Below are 26,743 nucleotides of genomic sequence, written 5' to 3' on the forward strand. Positions count from 1 at the left end.
GAGCTGTCCATGTGCATTTGCACCGAGGGTGCTGATCAAATATTGTGTTCATTATACAGAGGTGGTTTTCTTGACAGAACTCAGCTAGTCATGTCCCCCGTTCATTTGGTGTTCCTAAACCATTGTTTCCCATGACTTACTCATTCAGAGATGCTTTTGCATTGAAATCACCTAGAATGAGCACAACATCAGTTTTTGGAGTATCATCAATGAGGCCTTGCAACTTGCTGTAGTGTCCCTCAAGCTCTTCCTTCTCTGCCTCACTAGTTGTTGAGTAGTCGACGATGAGTGTGATTGGGAAAGGCTTGCATTGTATGTGGATGGACATTAGTCGTTCGTTCAATGGGTTGTAGCCTAGTACAGCTTTAGCTATCTCTTGCTTCAAGATGAACGCAACACCTGCTCTTCTTCCTTTTTCAGACTCGGAGTAATGCATTATATAGCTGTTCTTTGTTGTAAAATGACCTCTGTCAGACCATCTGATCTTTGTTGTTCCAATGATAACGCAGCCGATTTCATCGATGAGGAGGTGAAGTTTCCCTGTGCTTCTTAGAGTGCGAACATTCCAAGTGCCAGTATTATTATAATGTTTGTTAAGTCTGAGGGTCTTCGTTCCAGCACTGGTTGTGTCAGATTCTGGGGTTCCTGGAGGAGGATTTCCCCCAGTGTCGTCATTATGACCAGAGGAACTTGAAGTGTCATCAGCCTCTTCCCCTGTAGCATTGTTACCGTGACACAGCCTGCAGGTCCCACTAGCCAGGGAATGGTTTTTGCTATTCATTGGTCCTGTCGTACAGTGAAAGTGGCTGTCTTGAAGGAAAAAGGATTCTGTGTGTGGTCCCCCACATCCTCACAGCGCAGTGGTCGCTCACTGACCAAGTTGCCCAGCCGTTGATGCCATGCTTCCGCTTGTGCAGTTGACATGATTTCCATTGACTTGCTGAGTTCCTCCACCAGTGCAGTCATCCAACACCCTGCTGCCACTGTCTTCACCGTAACCCTGGTCAGGGAGGCTGACAGGTGCTAGTCCTTGCCCAAGGGAAACCCGGGGGTACCAGCAATGGTCAAGAGGCATTCCATCATCCTCATAGCCCTTGCGGATCCCTGCGCCTGGATGCAGTTTTACATCTTACTCTATCCATAATTAACAAGATTAACCCACTATTTACAAGATAGGAGAATCAGAAGTCCATTTCATCCCGTAAGATGGAATACTGAAAAACCACCGACAATACTCAGTGCTTTTGAAATATTTCATTTTGAAAGTATTTTGTGAATCTCTTAGCCAACAGGATAAAAGGTTTCCTCAGAGGGACAGGTCTGCGGGACCTTTCTTTCGTTCATGAATTCTTTATGACTCTGCTGCTCGAACATAGGAACACTTGTTGTCAGCAGTAAGACTTTTCTTTTGCAGCCTTAAGTGCAGATTCCACAGGTACAAGAGTCTTTTCAGTTGACTGAGACACAAGGATTGCCTTCACGTTCTTCTGCCGTCTCCAGCTCCCAGCGTTCAGGGTTAGAAATGAAAGTGCCTTGTGATTCCCTTCTGCCTATTACTTTGGCACGACTTGTGATATTGTCTGAGGCGTGCCAGCCTTCATGCCTGAGTTCCTGCTCGTCACAAATAGTGCTGTGTCAGAAGTGATAATTCATAAAACCTCCCTCTGAAAGAACACTTAAGTCAATGATTTTATGAGCCATTTGGCTCTTCTGGAATGTTGTCTTGATGAGGGAGGAAATTATAGTAAGAGGAGTTGAGGTGAGAAACGGCTTGGAGTGATATTTTCCTGTTGTTATTGTCCTAGGAACACATAGCCAAACAATTTGGAGTGATGCAGTCTCAGATTGGTTATGACATCTTGGCTGAAGACACAATCACAGCTCTTCTCCACAATAACAGAAAGCTTTTGGAGCAACATATCACAAAGACCGAGATTGAAACCTTTGTCACACTAGTGAGGAAGAACAGAGAACCTAGGTAAGAACTTTTCTTTGTGTCCATCTACTTGAGCTTGAGCTCTTTCCGTCAATAGGCACAATGCGAAAGTTCACAGATCAGTCTTGGCCTGATTCCAAACAGTGGAATCCTCTCCCTTAACACTATGGCAGGTGTGAGATGTTTTTAAAACAGCCCCACTTCATTATATCAGTGAATCTCATCATTTGCTGATAAAACCTATCCAGGTAGAGTGATCCTCATTCATTTTTTAGGCCAGCTCATTCAACCCAGCCACTGTGTAGCTTCTGTTCATTTTTTGTCAAAAATTCCAAGACAAATTTCACAGAAAATTCTATAGAGAGAATGTCCATTAGACTCCAGGGATTGGGTTGTATTGTGAAGAAGTAGGTTACTTGCCTGTCAGATGAATATAAAACGTTCTGTGACACTGCTCAAAGATAGGTAAGTTCTCCATTGCTTCACTCAGAAGTCTTTCATCAATCAAGATCATCAAATAAAAATGAGATGAAATAGCTATGATGGGAGTTTCATTCCAGCTTTCAAGATGTTATGGATCCAAGTTGATAGTTATGTATAAAATTTACTATGCTCCATAATAATTAAATGCGCTTTTTGCTTTATGAGATGGCTGTACTTTGAACTTGGTACTCACTCATAAAACTAGCAGCGTGAATTAATTTGCATTTATTTCTTATGTTTCTATTGATTTAACCTCATTCCCTGTTTTGGTTCTGAAATCCAATATGAACAAATCGCAATATTATCCTCCAAGGAAGATCATTTACCATTTTTAGTTCGTCTGGTAACTTCAGACATCCAGCACTGTGTGTCAACAATTCATAGGTCACTGATGTGCAAGAGATAATTAAATGTGACTGTGGCGGTAATAGCCATATCCTGTGAAAATTAAGAATGCTTTTTTTCAGTCTGGCCAAAACAAATGGCAGGACATCAAAATAGCAATAATCAATTTTTCAACAATCAGAAATCCAGATGGTTTGACATCTGGTTCACTCAGTAATATTTGGCTCACTCCCTTCCCACCCATTGGGGCCTCAGTTCTTATATTCCTTACCCACTCATCAAATTCTGGTAGTTTACCTGTTTATTACGTATTTGTTATAATATTGTGTAATATCCTTAAAAGAAATATATTTAAGGTGTTTGAAGTTATTCTAACATCCAATAGTTGGACAAATCTAGTAATCCAGCAGATTGTTGAAGTCTTATTGTGATGATAAATAGCTAAACACTTTTTCATTTTTTGCTATTGGAAAATTACAATGTATGATATTGTAAATAGAAGAAGCATATGTTTCTGTGATTACTTCCCAATAAATCTGAAAGGGAAGGAATGTAAAATAATACTAAAGATCATTTTTCTCATGATGAGATAAAGTCATGTAAAATTCAGTCTTTTTGAAATCCCTGTGCAAAGACACAATGTTGAAATTTACTGTTTCATTTCAAAGCATCTTGCTTGATGTATGCAGAATTATTCGTTCGTCATTTAATGAGATCATGGCTGATTTTGAACCATATTAATTATAGATTCTATTAATAAATATTTATCAACCACAGGTTAAAATTGACAATTAATCTAACATTGTCTCTTGAAATAGTATTCCAATTATGAGCTACCTTTGCATATAGTCATATTTCTAACTTTTCTTCTTAAAGACTTGGATGCAATCTGTTGAGTGCAACTCTATTTCTAGACTTCTTAATCAGTGGAAATATTGTGAACAGAGAGAACTTTCAAATTCCTTTTAATATCTTGAAAAGATTGATCAAACTACTCCCTAATTTTCCAGATTCCCAGGATGGCACACCTAGGTTGCATAGTTTTCTCTTTGGGGGTCTAGTAACTCTTCGTTTGGTGTTTTTAGTAAATGATATTGGTGGAATTTCAAATATATGTAGGCCAGACAAGGTTAGAATATCAGATTCCCTTTTCTAAAAGACATTACTAAATATATTAAGTTTTATGCCACTAGACTAGAGCATCTTTCACAGTTTTGTGAAAGTACCTTTGCTTTCTTTTAAAATGTATGTTTTGTGGGTTAAAGTAAAAAGACCAATAGCATGAAGGGATAAATGAAATAAACTTTTTTTATCAGAGTTCCCTAATTGTACTTTTTCGATAGATTTCTAGATTATTTGTCCGATCTCTGTGTGTCAAATCACGTTGCCATTCCAGTAACCCAAGAGCTAATCTGCAAATGTGTGCTGGATCCCATGAATGAAGACATTCTCATTAAAACTGAGTAAGTTAATGATATTTTCCTAAATATGAATTAATACTTTTGTAGGGTAATGTTGATGATGTTAATTAATTCTGCTTTTTTTGTTGGTAATCTTATTTAATTTGTGAATTACACCAAAATGGCTGGGCCAATGGGCAATGAGGAATTTGTCTAATGTTACAACAGAGCAACATGCACAAAAAGCTGGAGGAACTCAGCAGGGCAAGCAGGATGTGGGAAGCTAGAGAAAATACAGAAAACATTAACCAGGATGTTGCTGGGACTGGAGAGCTTGAGTTAGGAGACACTAGGTAGGTTGGGATTGTTTTCCCTGGAGTGAAAGAGGCTGAAAGGTGATCTTAAAGATTTATAAGGTTACGATGGGCATAGCTAAAGTGGATGGCCACTGAATGGAAGGTTGTTCGCACAGTATGGTGTGTATGAGGAATGAAGTGGTAGGGGAGGGCACAGTTTCAACATTTAACAGACATTTGGATAGTGAGAAAGGATCTAGTGCTTTCCTGGCTGATGAAGATAGCAGAACTTGTCATCGAAATGTCTGTCATAATCGATACCCGTACCAGGTTGAAAGCCTGAGAAGCGTTTATTTGACAATTGGATTGATTTATTGTGACTACTTAACTGGGCCAGATGGAAACTGTAGCTGAGTGACATAAAAAGTCTTTATTCAGCATGTAGATTTTGTGGAGATGTATTCTATTTCCCCTCTCCTGACAAAATGTTTTAATCTATTTCAACCTAAAGACAATATAGTCAATGATTATCTACACTTCCAATCACTCTGATTACTTACTTTAACATTTTCAGCATAGACAGATAACTTTGTAGAATTACATATTTATATTTCCTAACTAGCAGAATCCTTGGAATAGTCAAATACTGGTGCCTAGTCCAACAGTTTCTGATCACAAACTTACAAATTATGCCTCATCTCTTACAGTGTTGAAGGATAGCTCCCTGAGTATGCAATTAGCCAGAATATTAAATGACAGTCATGTCGTGAACTGTGCAGTATATAGTTGAATATCTCTCTCTATCAATGTGCTGATGTGAGAAATTTCACTTCATGCCTTCTCTAGCTTCATCCTGAAGTATCACAAAGTCATCTGTTGTCTTCCATGTGTAATTTCAATGTTTACAAAGCAGAATGTCCCACGCACAATGATTTGCTTTGACTGCCTTGAAGTATCAGTTAAAATTGAATTATGAACCAGTTTTATCTATTGAAGACTGTTCTTATTTTAACTAATATCTGTTATTCATAGTTTCCTAACTCCTGAATATTTCTGAACAGGTTCATAGATAGGATTTTGTTAATCAATTTGGTGATGCTCTTTTAAAACAATATCAGCTCTGTGCACATTACCCATTTATTTTATTCAGAACTTCTATCTTTATTTTATTATAGTGATAGAGTTATGCTATTTTGAAGGATAAGAGACAGAGGTGCAAGGAAGAGAGGAGGGAAGCTGCCTTCTTGATGAAGGAAGACATAAAGGCTGTCATTGGAGAGGATATTCTTGGGGGACCATTCAGTGAGACCAAATGGGTAGAACTTGGAAATAAGCTAGGATGGTCACTCCAAATTTGTTGTACTTTGCACTCCATTCCCCATGACATTAGTCAATTAAATTTGTTGAAGGTATGTGGAAAAATTGCAGTTAGCTACAAACATAATAAGAGATTATCAGAGGATTGTTAGTGGGAACTTTAATATTAACAGAGACAGCTATTGTGTAAATGGCTGTGCCCAAGAACTTTACTTTATCAATATATAAAAGGGACAACAGAAGCCAGTGCAATACTGAATCTTCTCCCAGGGATGAGCCAGGGTAAGTAGTGGAAGTGTCTGTAACTGAGCACTTTGACGATAATTCTGTTAGTTTCTAAATAGATATGACTGGTTCACAGGAAGAGTTCTTGAACTGGAGCTGAGAAAATTTTGGAATCATGAGGCAGGATCTTTTAGTAATTGATCGTGTGAGGTTATTTGCAGGAAGATGATCTTCAGACAGATAAAAGAAAGATAATCCAGACACAAGATAATCTGCAGATGCTGGAAATCCAAGCAACACACCCAAAATGCTGGAGGAACTCAGCGGGCCAGAGATCCCCGAGAAGTATAACGTCAGAATGTGCTCGACAAATTTCCGGAGAAATTTGGGATCACTCTCTTCAAACATGCACCTTAAAACCTAATTGCAGTTGATGGAATTATCAGCATTTCCCAATGAGATTTCCCAATTATGATTCTGCTTATTGATATTACTCTTACTTCGGAGCTCAGTAATTCTACTGCTTTCTTTATTTAAAAAAGGGACAAAAAGCAAGACATATTGTATCCATCACCAAACAGCTGCAATTACACTATGAGAGAATGAGACCCTTCATCAAGACTGATGTCTCGGCCTGAAACATCAACTGTTTACTGTTTTCCATAGATGCAACCTGGCTTGCTGAGTTCCTCCAGCATTTTATGCGTATTGCAAAGATAATCCAGAGCCTGAATTAAATATATAGGTTTTGTGCATCTGGACTGGCACTCTTATAAAAGAGCATGATCAAAATAATCAGCTCTCATAATTTGCCCATTGTTCAGCATTCAAAGTATTCATCATTACTTTGAATTGTGGGGCTTTAGCGATCTTCTTAAGCCTGTTGTATTTTAAACATTTCAATACGTATGCATAGTGTAATTGCAGCTGTTTGGTGATGGATACAATATGTCTTGCTTTTTGTCCCTTTTTTAAATAAAGGAAGCAGTAGAATTACTGATCTCGGAAGTAAGAGTAATATCAATAAGCAGAATCATAATTGGGAAATCTCATTGGGAAATGCTGTTAATTCCATCAACTCCAAGTAGTTTTAAGGTGCATGTTTGAAGAGAGTGATCCCAAATTTCTCCGGAAGTTTGTCGATCATATTCTGAGGTTATACTTGTTGGGGATCTCTGGCAAGGAAATGTGTAAGTGCTGCAGTTGTCCTGCAATTATGTTGGGAAGTCTATCTGCTGAAGCTGTGCCGTGAAAGAAGAGCAAACTCATTAATTTGACTAGAGCAGGGGTCGGCAACGTTTACCACTGAAAGAGCCAATATGGACCCATTTCCCACAGAAAAGAAAACACTGGGAGCCACAAAACCCGTTTGACATTTAAAATGAAATAACATTGCATACAACTTTTTTTTTTTGCCTTTATGCTATGTATAAACAAACTATAATGTGTTGCATTTACGAAATTGATGAACTCCTGCAGAGAAAACGAAATTACATTTCTGCACGCAACAAAAACATTTTGAACTCCGAAAAAAAGACGTTGGGTTGAAGGTTACTCCATAGGTAGCCTACCTTGGATCGAAGAATTAAAAGAAAGCGCGCACTGGCGGGTGTCAGGCATTGGCAGTGGTGATGTATATTAATAGCGATAAAAAACACGTTGTAGCGGTGTGCTACACGCAGCGCTAAAATAAAGACACTGCAGTCAAAGGTAACTTTATTCGAACTAAACAGCCTTGCTTTAAAGCCTCCCTCAACCCGTCCCCATGGGTGTGGATGCTCCAAAAGACACGTACTCACAAACCCCTGTAGGCTATCTCCCTGAGCCGGAATGGTGGCTAATTGTGAGCCGGTTCAGATGTGCCAGGAAATGGGGTCTCCACAACGTTTTTAGATTGTACAAGATCACCATAATCTTCAAATTTCGAATTACATTTCAAAAACTAACAAACCACGGGGAGCTGCAGCACAGCGATCAAAGAGCCGCGGGTTGCCGACCCCTGGACTAGAGAGAGATAACTATGCAGGACCCGGATAAGTGCAAGTTTAGTTAAATTTTTTAATCAAATAGAATGGGCGTACATATTGTTAACGATTGAAGGTTTTTTAAGTTTTCCAAAAGTTTTTTTAAAAATATATCCTTAATTGTTTCACTGATTTGTAAGAATTTTCAAATATTTATGATCATTAGTCACGTTCAGAGCCACCCAAATCAGTTCAAAGTTCAAACTACTTTTTATTATTTTCAGAGCCACCCAGAATGCTAACAATGTTACTGTTTGAGAAGGGAGATAAAGCTCAGGCAGCTGTTAAATGTTTTCCTCAATTGTTTGAGGGTGTGACACACTACACAAGGCCTCAATTTTCAGGCAGCAATAACATTGATGCATCTGGGGAAGGTAAGTTTGAACTTGTGTGCAGGCTGTTCATCATTGGCTGTGAGATCTTGTCTGAAGTCTTTCCAGAAGTATTAGAATCTAAAGGAGGTAGGGGTGGTCTTCTGTTATTAAAGATCACAGTATGCATACAAGCGAAGTTTAGAGTAGTAACCACTATTCCAGAGATAGTATGTGTGAAATCAATACTGTCACAGCAGGGAAAATGTGCATTTGCTTTAACTGATTTAGAAACCGGTAAATTGCTGAATTGATTTATTGTTATCACATATAATGAAGTTCTGTAAAAATCTTGGTACTGCAGTTGCACATTCATTCCTTAGTTGGGAATCTCCACAGAAAGCTGAGTCAATGCAATGTGAATATATTATTTAATCCAGAGTTTTATGTTATTTCATAAGCAATTCAATATGGAATGCCACTTTTGGCGAATGGAATAAACAATGGACATTACCAATAATCTCTCCAGAGTTTAGAAGTGCCAACTGAAGTAACAGGGAATGAAGTGAGGATTTATTAGGGAGCCTGCTATTCAGTCCCTTGTGCTTGTTTCAATCTTCACTTTGACTGTGTTTGATCAATATCTTAATTGTTCCTACTGTTCTTGCTTTGGTAGTTCATAATACACTGAGAAATATCCTGTTGCTGTGGTAAAATAGAGCATTCCAGCTAGCTATTCTTTATCATCTCATTACACTAGGCCCAGAAGTGTAGAACAGTGAGAGTTTTGTATATTTTCTTAAAAAAAAGTTTCAAAGGTTCATTTACAAGAGAAATCTGAAGATGCTGGAAACAAATCACAACAAGAGCCTTGCAGAAGGGTCTTGGCCCAAAATCTCAACTTTCTTTGCATTGATGCTGCCTGGCCTGCTGAGTTCCTCCAGCATTTTGTGTGTGTTTCACAGGTTCATTTATTATCAAAGCACCCTGAGATTCCTCTTCTCCAGACAGCCACGAAACAATGAAAAGCCATGGAAGTAAGTTCAAAGAGAAACAGCAGACTCATCCCCCCCCCCCCACACACGAAAAATGAATGGCAACACAATTACGATCTCCTTCTCCACACCAAATGATGTGGTTAAGATTAAAGGCTATTAATTTAATAATACCTCACTCTTGCTTCACATTTGTAGTATAGAAAATGCTGCAAAATAAGTAACAGAATGAGAAATTTAGGGAAAGGGCACCGCCTGGTAACACGAGAAATGAAAGATTTACAAAACCACTGAATATAATATGCAGTAGCTATTTGAAAATGAGGAATGTAAATTCACACCAAAGGCATTTTTACGGAGTTTTACAGAGGTAAGAACAATGCTTAAAAGTTGGACCCAGGAATGAATATGCACAAATATTAGAAAGGGGGTGGTTTACGGTTTATGAGTTGGTGTAAGGGCTTTAAAACATCAAAATGATAGGGTGGAGTGAAGAATTTATAAACAAAGGCAATGTTTTGAAATTAGTTGTTTGGAGGAAACCCAACTACAAGTGATCTGCAAGTAAATAGATAAATGTCCGTAAAAACCCTGCATTGTTTTGTGAGAATGGCTTGAGACTCTTTAAGAGTTAACATTTTTGCCTGTTGAAATGAAATGGTAGTGGGAAATGATCTACTCATTAATGTTATCTATGGGACATCTACCTTGGGTGATGGCGCATCCAGCTCTGTCAGGAGCTGAAGAATTATAGCTCAGATTGTAATCCTAAACATTGAGGAGATCCATGGCCATATTCAGAGGCAACCAGGCAGTTCAACTATCCTGTGTATCTAGGCCAGCATTGCCCAGCAAAACTAAAGTTCTTACGTAGGGCCATGAGGAGCAATTACAGTCGGCCCTCCTTATCCACGAGGGATTGGTTCCGGGACCCCTCGCGGATACCAAAATTTGCGAATGTTCAAGTCCCTTATTCAACCTGTCTCAGTGCGGTGGACCTTAGGACCCAGCGGAACCCCAGACCTTATGTAACCTGTCTGAGTGTGGTGGACATTAGGACCTGGCGGTGGAGTTCTGAAGCTGCAGTGTTTCTGTTCACAAAAATAATCACAATAATAATTGAAAACAAAGTGGAAATAATAAAGCGATCGGAAAGTAGTGAAACGCCATCGGTCATTGGAAAAGCATTAGGCTTTTTCAACTCGGTCAACGATCGGAAAAATTGTAAAGGATAAAGTGAGAAAGGCTCTGCCCTGATGAAAGCTACAATTATTACTAAGCAACGCAGTGGTTTAATTATTGGGTTTTGGGGTTTTGGGTTTTTGATCCCCCACATCAACCAGGCACGGTGGAGAGCGCACTCGGGAGCAGTCTGTCACTTCCATTCCTGAGCCCGATACTGAAACAAACGTTCTTAAGCATTTTATATGCATAGGTAGGTAAAATATATACTATATACGAAGACAAATGTTTGATTGACTGACAGTGAATAATACCAGATGTACCTGTTCTGATTTACTTAGTAAGAGAACTTCCGATTTTTTTCGATCCCGATCCACGATAACCCACGCACATCCTCCCGTATACTTTAAATCATCTCTAGATTACTTAAAATACCTAATACAATGTAAATGCTATGTAAAATAGTTGTTGTACTGCCTTGTTTAGGGGATAATGACAAGAAAAAAAGTCTGTACATGCTCGAACAAGAAGTGCTAGAAGAGTACTTCCTTTCGCGACTCGCATTTGGTTGAATTTGCGCATGCGGAACTTGCGGATAAGGAGGGCCGACTGTATGTCTCCACTAGAGTAATGACGCACACAGTTACCTGGACATCTACTGACATCTCCATAATTGTTGTGACATCACTCGTGGGAGTTTGTGAGCAAATTGGCTGGTGTGTTTTCCTATACTTGGCGATTATGCTTTGAAAGTTTCAGTTGATGTCAACTAAGTACTTTTAAAAGTGTATAAGCAACCTTGGAGGTATGGGTTGTTCCAGTAAGTGCACAGATGTGGTAGACATTAATGTGGTGAACTACATAAACCTGTCTGGACACACCCCCCCCACCCCCCGACTGCTCTGGTGGCTCCTCCCACAGACCCCTGTATAAAGGCGATTGGAGGCACTGCTCCTCCCTCAGTCTCCAGGATGTTCTGTGGTGGTCTTTTGCTGCTGACTGCTTTCTTCCAGCTAATAAAAGCCTATCTCGACTCGCGTCTCCGAGAGTTATTGATGGTGCATCAATTAATATAAAGTTTGGTTTGGGAAGAACACTGAGAATGTGCTTTTAAGTGAGAAGCTTAGATAAAATGAAGGTATGGAGGTTTTAATGACAGCAATTGAAATTGCCTCCAGTCTTTCCACTCTGATGTCAGGACAAGTTCTGATTCGTTTGCGTAACGTTGTTGATTCAGCAGCTGCTTGGAACAGCCATTCCATCGGGAGCTTCAGTATAGGCGTGGAGTCCAAAGCTGTTAGACCCTAATTGTACACAGCTTCTTTGATAATATTACACAATGCTTACAGATTAGGAGAATGAGAAAACCAGTGATGGATCACTTGGGTGCAGTGATCACTGAGAAGTGGAACAACAAGGAGCATCAACACACAAAGCCATGCGGACACCAGAGTTAGCGACTAAAGAAACCTTGCCGTTGGAACGGAGATGCAAGCAATCTGAGGAATTGAAAAAGGATTGATTAAATGCAGTCTTCTGTGCTCCCCGTTTTAATTCAATATTTTACCACTTGGAACTTTAGATGTGTAGTTCTAGAAACCCTAATGTGGAAAATTTGTGCACTTTCTAGTGACGTTTTTTTGTAGTTTAAGCTAAATAGTTACAGTTTCAGGGCTAGAGTGAAGTGTTCACATCTGTGAAAGAGTAGTTTGAAATCCTGTGTTTAATGGCACTTGTTTAGACCATAAGACATAAGACATAGGAGCAAAATTAAGCCATTTGGCCCTTCAAGTCTGCTCTCATCATTTGATCATGGCTGATTTTTTTCCCACTCTTAACCCCATTCTCTTGCCCTCACCCTTTAACTTTGACAACCTTACTAATTAAGTACTTAGCTTTAAATATATCAGAATGACTTGACTCTGCTCTAAGGATTTGTAAAGTATATAGAGAATAATTGCTTGAAACATGCTGTTCTAAAGTGCTGTTTAGTCAGCCTCAAGTGAAGCACATGTCATTGCTTGCGGTCATTTTTATATCTCCATTACCTCAGCTTGTCGGAACTTTTGAACAATATATCTCAACCTCTGCAACGGATATCAGTCCATATAATCACAGACTAAGGAATCAGGCCCGTTCACCCATCAAGTCGGTGCTGACCATTGAGCACTCCGTGAAGCTAAAGACATTTTATTTGCACATTTCCATCAACACCCCTTTTGATTTTACTATTTGGCTGTGCACTGAGTATTATTTACATTAGCCAATTGGGATGTGAGAAGAAATGGTATCTCATGCAATGATAGGAAGGAAGTCCACAGGGATGAGGATCAAACTGGGTCACTGAAGCTGTGAGGCAGCAGCTACAGTGCTTCTACAAATGTGACACAATGAATGGAGAGCCTTTGATTTACACAGCTCAGAAACAAACCCAATTCTAATCAATACAGAGATGCTCTAGTATTCCAAATAATATTTTGTATTGTTGGTAACCCGTCTGTAAGTGGAAGCACACAGCCTGGTCAAGGGCTTTGATTAAAGCATCCTGCAACACAGTGATAATATATTTGTAAAAGTTGAAGCAACACTGTATAGAACTACAGATGAAGCCTTAAAAAGAGCAGGCAACAAGTATATGATGGGACAATTTCATTGTTGCATGAAATCAAAAACGAATTGTGTCTCACCGTGTCTCATTGAGTCACACATAAAAATGAAGTGGTTGTCATGTTGTTCATGGGGATTAATTCCTGGTCCTATTTCTAAATAAGATCAACTAACAGATAACACGTTAAACTGAGGGCTCAGCTATCTTCTCAAGTGGATATAAAATATTTCATGTCGCTGTTCAGTTTTGAAATCCTGATTCATGCTCCTCCCTTGAATAACACATGTTCGTCTATTTATTTGAAATGTTAATCGTGTTTCTTCTCACAGATGCTGCCTGACTTTCTGATAGTTTCCAGTAATTTCTGTCCTTATTACCCAGCGTCAGCGGTGTTTTGCTTTTAATCTGAACAAACACTCATTGGTGGTTTGTGCACCTGGCTGCCATGTTTCCTTGCAAAACAGCAGGAACTGTCATTTGCTCCTTTTATTTTTCACTGTGCATTGTAAAGAGTGGCAAAGTTCAAATCTCTGTTGCATCCTTTTCTTTTAGGCTGAGGCCAGTGAAGGAGATGACAACACCTTCAGAATACATGAGCATGGAGGAGTTTGAAGATGAAGTTTGGCTAATCTGGACAGACAAAACTAATGAAGTTCAGGAGAAGAGCATCAGGATGCTTGCTCAAGAGGCAAGAAATGGCAATGTTCATGATCAAAATGTCTTGACTTACTACAGGTAATGAGCAAACAGCTTATTGATAGAAGGGGTATTACTGACTAGTGTAGATCAATCTAATTGCCCTGTATAGATCAATTGTTTTCTTTATTGTCATTATATTTCAGAACAGTACTTTATAGAGACATGGAGCACTGCAGCACCCTTAGGGTTAACCAGTCCATGGCAACCACGGTGCCTACCCAGACAGTACCAACTTCCTGTGTTCAGCTTATGCCATTCTGAACCCTGCCCCTCCATGTACCCATCCAAATGATGCTTAAATTGTACTGTTACACCTGCCTCAACCACTTCCTCTGGCAGCTCCTTCGATACACTCACCACCCTCTGTGGGAAAAAGCTGTCTTGCATTTGTGTTTTAAATTTTTCCTTTCTCACTCTAAACTTGTACCTCATGGTTTTGACTCCTTTAGCCTGGGGAAGAGTCTGCCATCATCCACTGTATCTATGCTTTTGGTAAGCTTAAGTACTTGCAAAAGATCATCCCTTATTCAGCAGTGGAATGAAATGAAGATGTAACCTGCCTAATCTCTCCTATAACTCAGGCTCACTAGTGCTGGCAGCATCCTCATAGGTCTGCTCTGCACTCTTTCCAATTTAACCACATCTTTCCATTAGCAGATAACCTCCGGCTATCTGTGACACACCTATATGCTTGTACTGCTAGGGCCCTCTGTTCTAACACACTCCCTATCCCTTATCTTTCAAAGTAAAATATTATTTTATTTAAATTTTAGAGATACAGGCCCTTCTGGTTCACCGTCCTGCGCCACCTGGCAACCCACCAATTTAACCCTATCCTAATCACAAGACAATTTTTAGTGAGCAATTAATCTATGAACGAGTATGCCTTTGGATTGTGGGAAGAATCCAGAGCGCTGGAGGAAACCACGTGTTCATGGGAACACCTTTCAGAGGACGCTGGATTTGAACTCTGAACTCCAATGACCAAGAAGTAATAGTGTCATGCGAACCATTGCACTACTGCAGAGCTTGAAGTCTGACTGCAGTTTGACTTTGTAAAATGCATCACCTACACTTACATGCATTGAAATCCATTTGTAAGTCCTCTGCCTACATTGCTAACTAATCAAGCACTTCCTAATTTCATGTTATCCACTAATTTCCCGATGCAGCCTTGTGAATTTGCAGCCAAGCCATTTTTTTAAGTAACACATAACAAGGATCTCAACAGTAGCCTAAGCAGCACACCAGTAGTCACTGACCTTCCTTCTGAGAAACAACCTTCAATCCCCACTCACTGCAACACACTGGAGGAACTCAGCAGGCCAGGCCTCCTCCCCTTCCTTTTCAGTCCCGATGAAGTGTCTCAGACCGAAACTTCGACTGTTTACTCTTTCCCATAAATTCTTCCTGGCCTGCTGAGTTCCTCCAGCATTTTGCGTGTGTTGCTTTGGATTTCCAGCATCTGCAGATTTTCTCATGTTTTCAATCACCACTCTACTCCAAGCTAGTTTTGACTCCACCTAAATAAATTCCCTTAGATTCCCTGGGACCCAACTTTCCAGAAAAGCCTTTTGTAGAGGACCTCATTGAAAGTCTTGCTAAAGTCCAAATAGACAACATCCACTCCCCTATCCACATCTACTCTTTTGGTTACCTCTTCAACTATTCTAAAAGTTTTGGCGAGCATAACTTTCCATGCACGAATCCATACTGACTCCTTATCAGACTGGGTCTGTTCAAATGCTGATACCTCCCTGCATCCATAAAGAGCATTATGTAAAACTGAATAATTAATACTTCCAATACTCTTGGAAGATGTTGGATCCTAATGTTTTTAATCCAAAGTTTTTTCGTAGGTCAGGAAAGAGGCACAAAACATTTCATAATCATTTTATTAAGCATCAGTACAAAAAAGATAATTGAAAAATAGACACTGACAGGAGAAGAGGCTTGAAGCAGAGTGGAGAGATAAGCAAACAGATGGCAAAATTTTGTGGTCAGCTCTTTTTATACCCTGTGCATAAAGAACGTTCTATTCAAATCCACAGATCAGAGTCAACTGATTAGATAGCCACTATTCAAATCATGCAGCACCAGAGAAGCTTCCAGAGCTTTCCAGAATCATTACAAATGCAACTACTAGAGGCACACTGAGAAACTACATCAGTGTGGCCACAAGGAAGCATACTAAACAGTTTCATGTACAGTATATAAGTAGTTATAAAAATATTAGCAGGCAATTAATTATAAAACTGCAAAGAAAATAATAATAAACCATTTAATCCAACAATTCCCCTTCTCCATTGATTCTAAATCACACATTTAGAATCATTACATCTGAAAATTTGGATGCAGAAAAACTTGTGGTATCTACAATAGGTATAAAGTAATCCAAGACTAGCTAAGTTATGGGAAGTATTCATAGGATGATATTATGGTTAGGCAGATTTGTTGGCACACTTGCAGAATTTTGAACTATTCTATTAATGATTGCACTTCAACAGGTAAAAATATTAGATTATGATAAGGCATATCAGAATAAATATTATGGCTCATCATATTGAGTAGCCCCAACTTCCAAGACTTAAATTAATCTAATCAAGGAAATCCCATCCATCAGATAATGTATTTTACCTGCTGCATTATGAATATGATTAGCCAAACATCAGATATATAAGTACAAAACTCATTAACAGTAACTGTATATGTTCTCCCCTTAACTGGTAAGAGAAGATCTAATGCCATACAATTTTGAAGAACCATTCCTACCTGCCCCAAGGCTTCACAGGGTCATTGCTTACCCTTTCTAAAGCTGCAGCAACACTTTTAATCTTTCATATATTCTTTAGAACACCATAAAATGGGGGAAAAGTTGATGCAAAACCATCTTCTGAAATGTTTCATCTGCTCCTAGACTTGGGAGGTAAATGTAAGGTCTGCACATATCGTGTGGCAGGAAAGGCCTACAGGTACCCTAAATTCAAGATACTAACCAATTGCAAGAAAGGTGTAGGTTCCATTTCTGCTCAACAGGAGCCTTGTTGAATTGCAATATTTTCTGATAGATATTGTCAATGAAAGTTCCCGAGACATTGCCCCATTTAGAATAATGTAAAGTGTAATTGCATAACCTATGCCCTACTGGAATGGTAGGTTCTGAACTCAAGTAAAAGGTAGATGGTAACCTATGAAAAGATACAACAGCTTTGTCATGAATATTAGGTATAGAGATATCAAAGGATAAGACACGAATAGGTTCGATATGATATGATACCCTCCGTCAATGTTGATTATATTTATTTAAATTATCTCGTTTAAGACAGTATGCATGTGGGGGGGAGGAATCATCATATATTTATGTCTCCCTTGGGAATAATAAATCATAATGTCAACATTGCCATTGCTGGAATGTTTAATAAAGAAAGCATACACATTTTCTGGATCTGCAGGAATGCGGATATTTTGAAGTGTGTGGTATACTGTATATTGACATACCTGACAGTTAGAGGCATTAACAGCATCAACAAATTTCTCTCAAGCATGTATTATGAGTCATCTCAATTGGCACATTGTGAGTAGGAAATACTGGAAATTATGAGTGTGTGGCATCCGTTAGTCTCTTGAGACCATGGATCTGTGCCCTCTCCACGGCGCAGGCCTGGGCAAGATTGTCTGGAAGACTGGGAGTTGCCCAAGCAGTGAGTCTCTCCTCTCCACGACACTGATGTTGTCCAAGGGAAGGGCAAGGGCCAATACAGCTTGGCACCAGTGTCGTCGCAGGAGCTGCCAGAGCGAGGTTGAAGGCAACATCAGACTTCCTTAGGGACTCCAGCTCCAGATTTGTCCTCAGGGTTTACTCCCGAAGCCTTTCCCATGAGTGGGTATGGCCGCAAGGCAGCCGAGGTTTGAAATCAGAGTTTTCCCTCTCTTAGATGGACTGCCTTCCCAGGCTGACAAGCTCCATCTACCCGAAATATATAACAAATATTTGGCAAATATATAACAACAAATAATAATATTAGAATAAATTTCATGATGTCCCATAGTTGTGGACTTGCTTGATGTCTTCTGGCTGGTTAGTGATTTGCTCACTGTAGCCCAGCAGAATGGGCACTGTGTCAGTGGTTACTAGCACATTAACCACAGTGCTTGTTGTCCTCGACAGGTACTGTTGTAGCTCGCTTGCAGTGGCTGGCATGTGTTCACTTACTTTTACCTTCTACTTTCCCTGCTGAGTTGGTAATTAATACCACTTGATTAAGACCTTCCCATCCAGCTCCCAATGGTTCCTTATGTGGTTTCTTAATTGGGGCCCACTCATCTGGAATCAGGGTGTATCCTCCTGTTGAATCACACCAAGAGGTAGAAACCTGTTGAAAAGCAGATTGTACAACTTGAGTTAATTTCACACAATCGTTCACTAGACTGTCTGCCATAATGTGTGTATCAACCTCTCTGAGATTGAAGTTCCTGTGGTGACAAAGGACACCCTTTTGCCACCTCAAATGGATGTAGTTTAGTTTTCCTCTTTGGGTTTGGGTTTGTTCTGATGCTAGATAAGACCACTGGAAGAGCTGTAGGCTATGGAACATCTTCCTCCTGATACTTAGTCATTACTTGATAGTTCCATTCATTTGTTCGTAGCATCTTTCAAAAGTTTGTTGAGTTTGTGCCCTGAACTTTAGATTTCACCACCATTGGAAGAACCTGATAATCATTTTTTTGCATTCCATTGTGTCCGAGAGAAGGTATCTGCTGTGCCAGATAAGGAATCAACGTAGTTGGAGCTACCAGTTTATGATTATTGCCATATCACCATATACCATCACTGTATAACTTCTCACCATTCCCCATCCAGAACCAGAAGCATTGACTTACATCTCTCGAATATCTTGTATGTTTGACTATGATACAGATTCCAACTTAATTTCCTTAATTCCAGTTGTGAAGTTCACTGGATATGTTCTTGGCATTTCTTTTACTTCTTTTACCCCTTCCCATGCTGCCCTTTTTACAATTTTACCTGCGAATGTATTTCCACAGCTTTCCATTGCAATCACTTTGGAGGCAGTTGTGCAACATGCATGAATTCTTGTCCTAGTTGACCGTTCTTGATTGGAAGAAATTCTTTTTGTTTCCATAAGTTTTCAAAATCATGAATAACTCTAAAAGCATATCAAGAATCAGTGTAGATATTAGCAGACCTTCCTTCGGTCAGCTTACAGGCTTGAGTCAGAGCTTTTAGTTCTTCATGTTGCACTTTTGGATTCTTCTCTCAATCATCAAGAAGCCACCATAAAGAGGTCATGTTACTGGAAGGGTCACTAGCAGAATCACTGGTAGGAATGCCCACTGGTCTGGCAGAAATGCCCACTTGAGTTCTCCACTTGACTTGGTGAAATTGACTCAGTCTGCTTCGAAGCTCCATACACAACACTTAAATTTGATTATCATGTTGTTCTTTCACTCTTTTGGCCTATGCCTACTGTATTTGTAGTTTATCCCAAGTTTATTCGTGTTCCTTTCAATTGATTAATAAAACTCTTTACTTGCCCATTAACTTTTTCATTCACTCACACACTTGAACAAACCGACCGTGTGTTTTTATCAAACCAATTGACCATGTGCTTTTATCTTTAACTCACACGTTCCAAGTTTTGATTTCCCTCAGGCAACCTCTGGATCTTATCACATGCTTTCTTAGTAAGCTTAACATTGTTAGTATTTTTCATCTGGATTTTTTATCATTAATCTTATCAAACAGAGATATTTTATTCCAGCAAGAGCTTGTAGTAGGTCTCCTGACTTTAGCCATCGTTTAGTTTTGATCCCTATTTGCATATACTTTTTTATTATTTTGATTATTTTTGTGATCCAGAAATATCAATAGATTGCAACTGAAATTTTAATATGTTGTTCTGCTACCCAAAATTTTCTTACATACTCCATTGGTTTGCAGGGACAGTATCGTGCTCCACAGTTTGTATGTATTTAATTTTTCATACTCCACTGGCTTCTACATGTCTCCACCACTTGCACATATTTAATTAGTGCTCCACCAACTTGTGTATTCAATTAGCACTCAATGAGCATGCATATTTAAATTTTGCAGGTTTGTATTTTTTCAAAATAGCAATGTAGTAGTTCCTCACTCCTACTTTTATCTAATGATGTATTGAAGTCAAAACTAAAGTTTCTCCCAGACAATTTGGAATTAGAAATGAAGCTCTTACCTCCTGTTTAGTTTAGGTGCCAAAAATGTTCTACTTTGGCTATGATTCTTCCAAGCCTTTAAATCTTCACAACAGTTTTTGCTGATGACGCCAAATTGTTGCATTTTGATGTTTGTAATCCCAGTTTGTTTTGGAAGTCAGGAAAGAGGCACAAAACTTGTTACTTCATGACTCAAATAATGCAGCACCAGAGAAACTTCCAGAGCTTTCCAGAATCATACAAATGTAACAACTGGGGGCACACTGAAAAACTGCATATACATACTGTGGCCACTAGGAAGCATACTGAAGAGTTACATATATATATATATAAAAGTAGTTACAAAAACTACTAGCAAGCAATTAATTATTAAGCTGCCAACAAAATAGTAATTTAGCTGTCTAATCCAACAAAAGTTTATGATGATCATGAATGGCAAAGCTAAATGTTGCTTTTTAGGAAGCTGTTCTGATGTCCAGATCAAGTCTCATTATATTTATTTAGCCCTAGAATGGACTTTCGTGGCAGTACTTGTTGTTATAGAGTGGTAGTTGGTAGTAATATGTTATGGGAAAATATGATTTCTTTCTTGAAAAATTAGAATTATCTTTGTTTGCATTGATCCAGCAACACCTTTTAGTGGTAGATACAATGTTGTTGCAGTTTAGTTTCACAATAAAATTACTAGATCCAGCTATAGTTTAGGTCTTGTCAGGATTTCAGTAACGTGGTCAATACAGAACTTATTGGTAGTCAAATATAATTATAAAGATATTTTAGATGTTCTTACTTATCGACATATTTTGACAACCAAAAACTCTTGTAGACCAATGTCGAAGCATAAAGAAATACAGCACGGAAATAAGCGCTCCGGCCCATCTAGTCCATGCTGATTTGCTATTCTGTCTCCTCCCTTTGACCCACATCAACATCATTGCCCCTATACCCCTGTCATCTAATATATGTTCAAAGTTCAACATAAATTTATATCACCATATTATTACCTTGGGATTCATTTCCTTGCAGTCATTCACAGTAGAATAAAAAATACAATATAATGTAGAAAAAGGTTTCCTTCCCTAAGATGCATTAGCTGATCTTCCTTTTAATGCAGTAGCTTCCAAGAGTGTTTATTGAATTCCTTTTCACATTTTACTACAAAAGTTTGAACCTATGGCCTTGGTCTGTAACTTGTGCACTGCGACCAGTAGAACTATATTTATAGCACATGGGGAACCAAATTTCTCATCATATCCGTGTCAATTATTTGTGACTGCAATCCAGAACTACTCCTGCTTTCTCTTCAAACTGTCTATTCTTATTAAAATATTTATTCTCTTTCTCTTCATGTGTAATTTGCCTTTGCTTCTGGATCTAGCCTTAAAGACAACATGGTCTTTGCCATAGTTACTCTGTCTGCAATTAAAATTCAGATATAAACTACTTCATATTTTAGCACCTAATTGCCTTTATTTTATTCATATGAGAACTCTTCTGCACTGACAAAGGTGCCATCATGCATATGAGATGGATGTAAATTAATCCTTTCACAGTTTCGGAGAAGAGGAATTAATGCCAGTGACATGGCCAATGCTCATGACTCAGTCACCTAGAACAGACATATTGACATATTAATCTTGTTAAAGTTAAAGTCTGTCCCGAGCCTTATCGGCTCATCAGGCCGGTGCTTATGCCGGTGTCCATGGCATGAAGTGACTGAGAGTACGAGACTACCCCCCCCCCCCCCCCACATCCGGATAGGATGCCAGCATTTTGCTGGTACCCATTTTCAGGTGTGTGGACTGAGCAATGTGTGGTTAAGTGCCTTGCTCAAGGACACAACTGGGGGCTCGAATTCATGACCTTCAGATCGCTACTCCAATGCCTTAACCACTTGGCCACACATCACATATTAATCTTGATGTGAACAATATTATTGGCATATTTCTAAAATTATAGCAGTGAGTATTCTCCTTTGGACTTTGGGGCATAGAGCTCTTAACTCTATTACTCAAATACAATGCTTCTTTGTAAGTTTCCCATCTCTGACGTATTTCCAGTGCAGCTCCATGTATTCTGTCTATTATTTCCTTCCCCTTTCTTTAAGCAGAATGACACTGTTTACAACAAAGAAGAGTTACTGTAATTATGTAAAGAGTACAGATTCTCTGTGAACAATCACAAGTAATTTTCTGGTGGACATACCCTATGAATGTAAAGATCCCTCTAGCTGAATAATGTCTTACAATGAGAGGCTATTGGCTGATGTGGAGAAAATGGAAGTGGATAGTAAAAGAAGGTGCTCAAGAATCCAGGGTTCATTTCTGGCCCTGTGTGGTGTCTATGTATGCACGTCCTCCCTGGGACTGTGTGACTTCCCTCCAGGTACTTCAGCGTCCTCCCACATTCCAAAGTTGGTGTTGGTAGGATAAATGGTTCCTGTAAATTCTCTTTAATGTTGGGAAGTGGCAAACTATATTGAATGAGAATTGACGGAGGGGTTGAGAAATAAACAGAATAGATGGGGTTATTTTGCTGGGAATCAGTCTGCACCTGCGGGGCTACATCACCTCCTGTGTTACAATGTACAAGTACTTTGCAACATGCTGGAGGAGGTTGTTAGAAGATTCCTCAGATCATATGTTTGATATATCACAACATTTCTTTTTCAGGTATCAGCTGAAGCTCTTTGCAATGATTTGTCTGGATCGTCAGTATTTGGCGATTGGTGAAATTTCCAAGCAGCTGAGTGTGGAACTGATATATCTGTGCATGGCTGATGAATTGTTGCCTTACGATATACGGGCTTCATTTTGCAATCTAATGTTACATGTGCATGTCATCAGGGACCCTCAGGAGCTGGTAACGCCAGTAAAATTAGCTCGGCTGTGGACTGAGATTCCAACATCAATCAATATCAAAGAGTAAGACTTTTTTTTTGTTATTCCACCAGAATTAGTTCAAGTAGATAAGACCAGAGTATAGTACAATGCAGGAAGAGGTCTGATAACCTATGATGCTTTGCCATTCTAATTAAGCTAATGGTGTCTCATTAACATAATTCCTTCTGCTGTGGTCCATATCCCTCATCCCTCTATGTTCATGTGGCTGGCTAAGAGCCCCGTTAACACCTCTACCTCATATCATCCGTTACAAAGCATTCCAGGTAACCCAACACTTCGTCTTTTTTTAAAAAAGGTAGCACAGTAGCATAGCAGTTACCATAATGCTTTACAGCGCCAGTAATCAGAAGATTGGGGTTCAATTCCTGCTGCTTCTGTAGAGAATTTGTATATTCTACCCATGACCTCATGGATCTTTTCCAGGTGCTCCCATGTTAAAAATGTATGGGTTAGAGTTTGTAAGTTTGGGCATGTGATGTTGGTGATATTTGTGGGTTGCCTCCAGCACAAACTTTTCAATGGGAAATAAGAAAGGCATGTAATAAGAGCAATGTTATGATAGCCATAGGGGAATTCAATATGCAGGTTGATTGGGAAAACCATGTTGGTGCTGAATTTGAAGAGAGGGAAATTGTAGAATGCCTACGAGGTAGCTTCTCTGAGCAGCTTGTAGTTGAGCCCACTAGGGGAAATGCAATTCTGGATTGAGCACTGTGTAATGAACCAGATTAGATTAAGGAGCTTAACATAAAGGAACCCTTAGGAGACAGTGATCACAAACAGCAGAGGTCCCAGTAGGAATACTTGTAGAACACCATTAGTTATGGATCTCCAGCCAGAATAAGACCCATCAGGAACTCGTCTGTGTTTTCTATGGGCCAGCCAATTCTGACCTGAAGCAGCCAGGTCACTGTGGATCCCATGCATCTTAATCTTCTAGATGAGCCTTCTAAAAGAAAATAGAATGAACTGGAATTAAACCAGGCAGTTAAGTATCAAATTAAGAAGTGCATCCAGCTGCAGCTTCTAATATTCCGCATTAAGAAATTGGAGCTGGAGCTGAATGAACTCCGGATCATTCAAGAGGCTGAGGGGGTGATAGATAGGACATATAGAGAGGTAGTTACACCCAAGGTGCAGGAGACAGGAAACTTAATGACAGTCGGGAAAGGGAAAGGGGTTAAACAGCCAATGCGGAGTTCTCCTGCATCTCCCTCAACAATTGGTATATAACTTTGGATACTGTTGAGGGAGGAATGACCTAGCAGAGGAAAGTCACTGCAGTCACGTCTCTGGCACTGGGGGCACAGATGCTACACTTGGAAGGGAAGGTGGGGGGGGGGGGGAAGAAAAGGCTCATTGTGGTGATAGGGGATTCATTATTTAGGGGAACAGAAAGGAGGTTCTGCAGATGAAAATGAGATTCCCAGATAGTATGTTGCCTCCTTGGTGTCAGGGTCAGGGACATCTCATATTGAGTCCTCAGCATTCTTAAGTGGGAAGGTGAGCAGCCAGAGGTCCTGGACCATGCAGGTACCAATGACATAGGCAGGAAGAGAGATGAGGTTCTGCAAAGTGAATTCAGGAAGTTAGGTGCTAAACTAAAGGGGAGGGCCTCTGGGGTTGTGATCTCAGGATTGCTACCCATGACACATGCTCTTGAGGCCAGAAATAGGAAGATCATACAATTGAACTCATGGCTAAGGAGTTGGTGTAGGAGGGAGGGCGTCAGATTTTTGGGTCATTGGGCTGTCATCCAGGGAATGTGGAACCTATACAGAAGGGACGGTTTGCATTCTGAACTGGGAGGGGGAAATAATATCCTAGCATGAAGGTTTGCTAGTGCTGCACAGAGAGGAGTGGAAGTTTAAATTAGAGTTGCAAGGGATAAGAACCAGAGAGCTAGAACAGAGAGCAGAGAGGCTGTGGACACAGATGTTGTTAAGGCATCGGAAAAAGTCAAGAATGGAAGGGCTGAGCATTGTGGATCTAATATCCTGAGCTTCATATAGTTCAATGCAATGAGTATTGTAGGAAAGGCAGCTGAGCTCAGGACAAAGATCAACACCTGGAACTATGATATTGAAGCCATTAGTGAGACTTGGTTGCAGGAGGGGCAGGGCTGGCAGCTCAGTACTCTGGGGTTCCATTATTTTAGACACGACAGAGCAGGAGGGAATTGAGAGGGGGTAGTGATACTAGTCAGGGAAAATGTCATGGCAGTGTTCAGTCAGGACAGACTGTAGAGCTCATCTAGTGGCTAGAACTGAGGAATAAGAGAGGTATGATCACATTAACAGGGCTATTTTACAGACCTCCCAACAGTCCGAGGGATTTGGATGAACAAATTTGTTGAGAGAGCGCCTGTCATGGTTCCGGTTGGCCATTCCCCTTTAATACTTCTTTCTCCCTGATTATGCCCCAATTTCAGTCAATTGCTGCTAGTTACCCAATTTCCGCACATCTGGCTTTCATCAGAGACTGGGAAATAAATACGATGGCGGCTCTATTACAGGTTGCCAGTTCGTTGGTCAATTCTCGTGTGATACTTCGTTCCCTGTTCCGATTAGAACCGGCAGCTCTAAGTTCCGCTCTAGTTTCTAGAGAGTCCCTGTGAATCCCGTCTCCTTGTCAAGATTCCTCTGGTTTCCTGCCTCTACGCCAGCCTCCCCAACTGAGTCGACGTGGCAGTATCCTGCACTTGGGTTCTCCTCTGTCGCCCCCGTGTAACAGCGCTGACCTTATGTGAAAACATTAGGTTGTTATAATAGGTGATTTTAACTTTCTACATATTGACTGGGACTGCCATTCTGTTAAAGGACAAGATGGGATAGAGTTTGTCAGATGCGTTCAAGGAAGTTACCTTAATAAGTGCTTAAAAGTCCCAAGGAGTGAGTGTGTGATAATTGATCTGCTGTTAGGGAATGAGGCAGGGCAGGTGACAGAGATTGTGTAGGGGAACACTTTCGATCTAGTAATCATAATACCATTGGTTTTAAAGTAAATATGCAGAAAGAGGTTTGATACATGGGTTGAGATTTAAGTTGGAGAAAGACCAATTTTGATGGTATGAGGAAGGATTTGGCAAGTGCAGATTGGGACAGGATAGAAAGTGTACTTTATAAGTGCATTCTACAGATATTTAAGGGCAAGCTTAGGATGGTAGTCCATGCATGGAGCCAAAAGAGATTGGGGAGATTTAAATGAGTTTTTTGCATTTATATTTACTCAGGGGACAGACACCAAGTCCATAGAAGTGAGGCAAAGCAGCATCAACTTCATGGACCCTCTACAGATTACAGAGGAGGAGGTTTGGCTATCTCGAGGCAAATTAGGTTGGATAATTCCCCAGGGCCTGACAAGGTGTTATTTGGACCATTTGGGAGGCAAGTGCAGAAGTTGTCAGGGCCCTAACAGAGATATTTAAATCATCCTTAGCACAGGTAAGGTACTGGAGGATTGGAGGATAGCTAATGTTGTTCTGTTGTTTAAGAAAGGCTCTAAAAATAAACCAGGAAATTATAGGCCAGTGAGCCTGACATCATATTAAGAAAGTTATTGAAGGTTCTCAAAGGAACCAGATATATGAATATTTGGGTAGTCAGTATGGCTTCATGAGTGGTACGTTCACATCCAACCAACCATATAGAGTATTTTGAGGAAGTAAACAGGAAAGGTGATGAAGGCAAAGCAGTGGATGTTGTCTACATTGACTTTAGCAAGGCGTCTGACAAGATCCTGCATGGGAATTTGGTCAAAAAGGTTCAGTCACTCAGCATTCAAGAAGAAGTAGTAAAGTGGAT

At 39.8% G+C, this 26,743-nt stretch overlaps 1 protein-coding gene across 1 annotated transcript in view; it reads left to right on the forward strand.

The window, feature by feature from the left end:
• The window catches only part of itpr3 (inositol 1,4,5-trisphosphate receptor, type 3), a 315,156-nt gene that overhangs the window by 174,122 nt on the left and 114,291 nt on the right, over positions 1-26,743 (forward strand). Inside the window, exons 16-19 of the mRNA XM_059950461.1 lie at positions 1,806-1,978; positions 4,108-4,227; positions 13,675-13,857; positions 22,710-22,961. Coding sequence (XP_059806444.1) covers positions 1,806-1,978; positions 4,108-4,227; positions 13,675-13,857; positions 22,710-22,961 — 728 coding nt within the window. The remainder of the gene's footprint in view (positions 1-1,805; positions 1,979-4,107; positions 4,228-13,674; positions 13,858-22,709; positions 22,962-26,743) is intronic.

Source organism: Hypanus sabinus, chromosome 25 (genome assembly GCF_030144855.1).
Source record: "Hypanus sabinus isolate sHypSab1 chromosome 25, sHypSab1.hap1, whole genome shotgun sequence".
Lineage (NCBI taxonomy): Eukaryota > Metazoa > Chordata > Chondrichthyes > Myliobatiformes > Dasyatidae > Hypanus > Hypanus sabinus.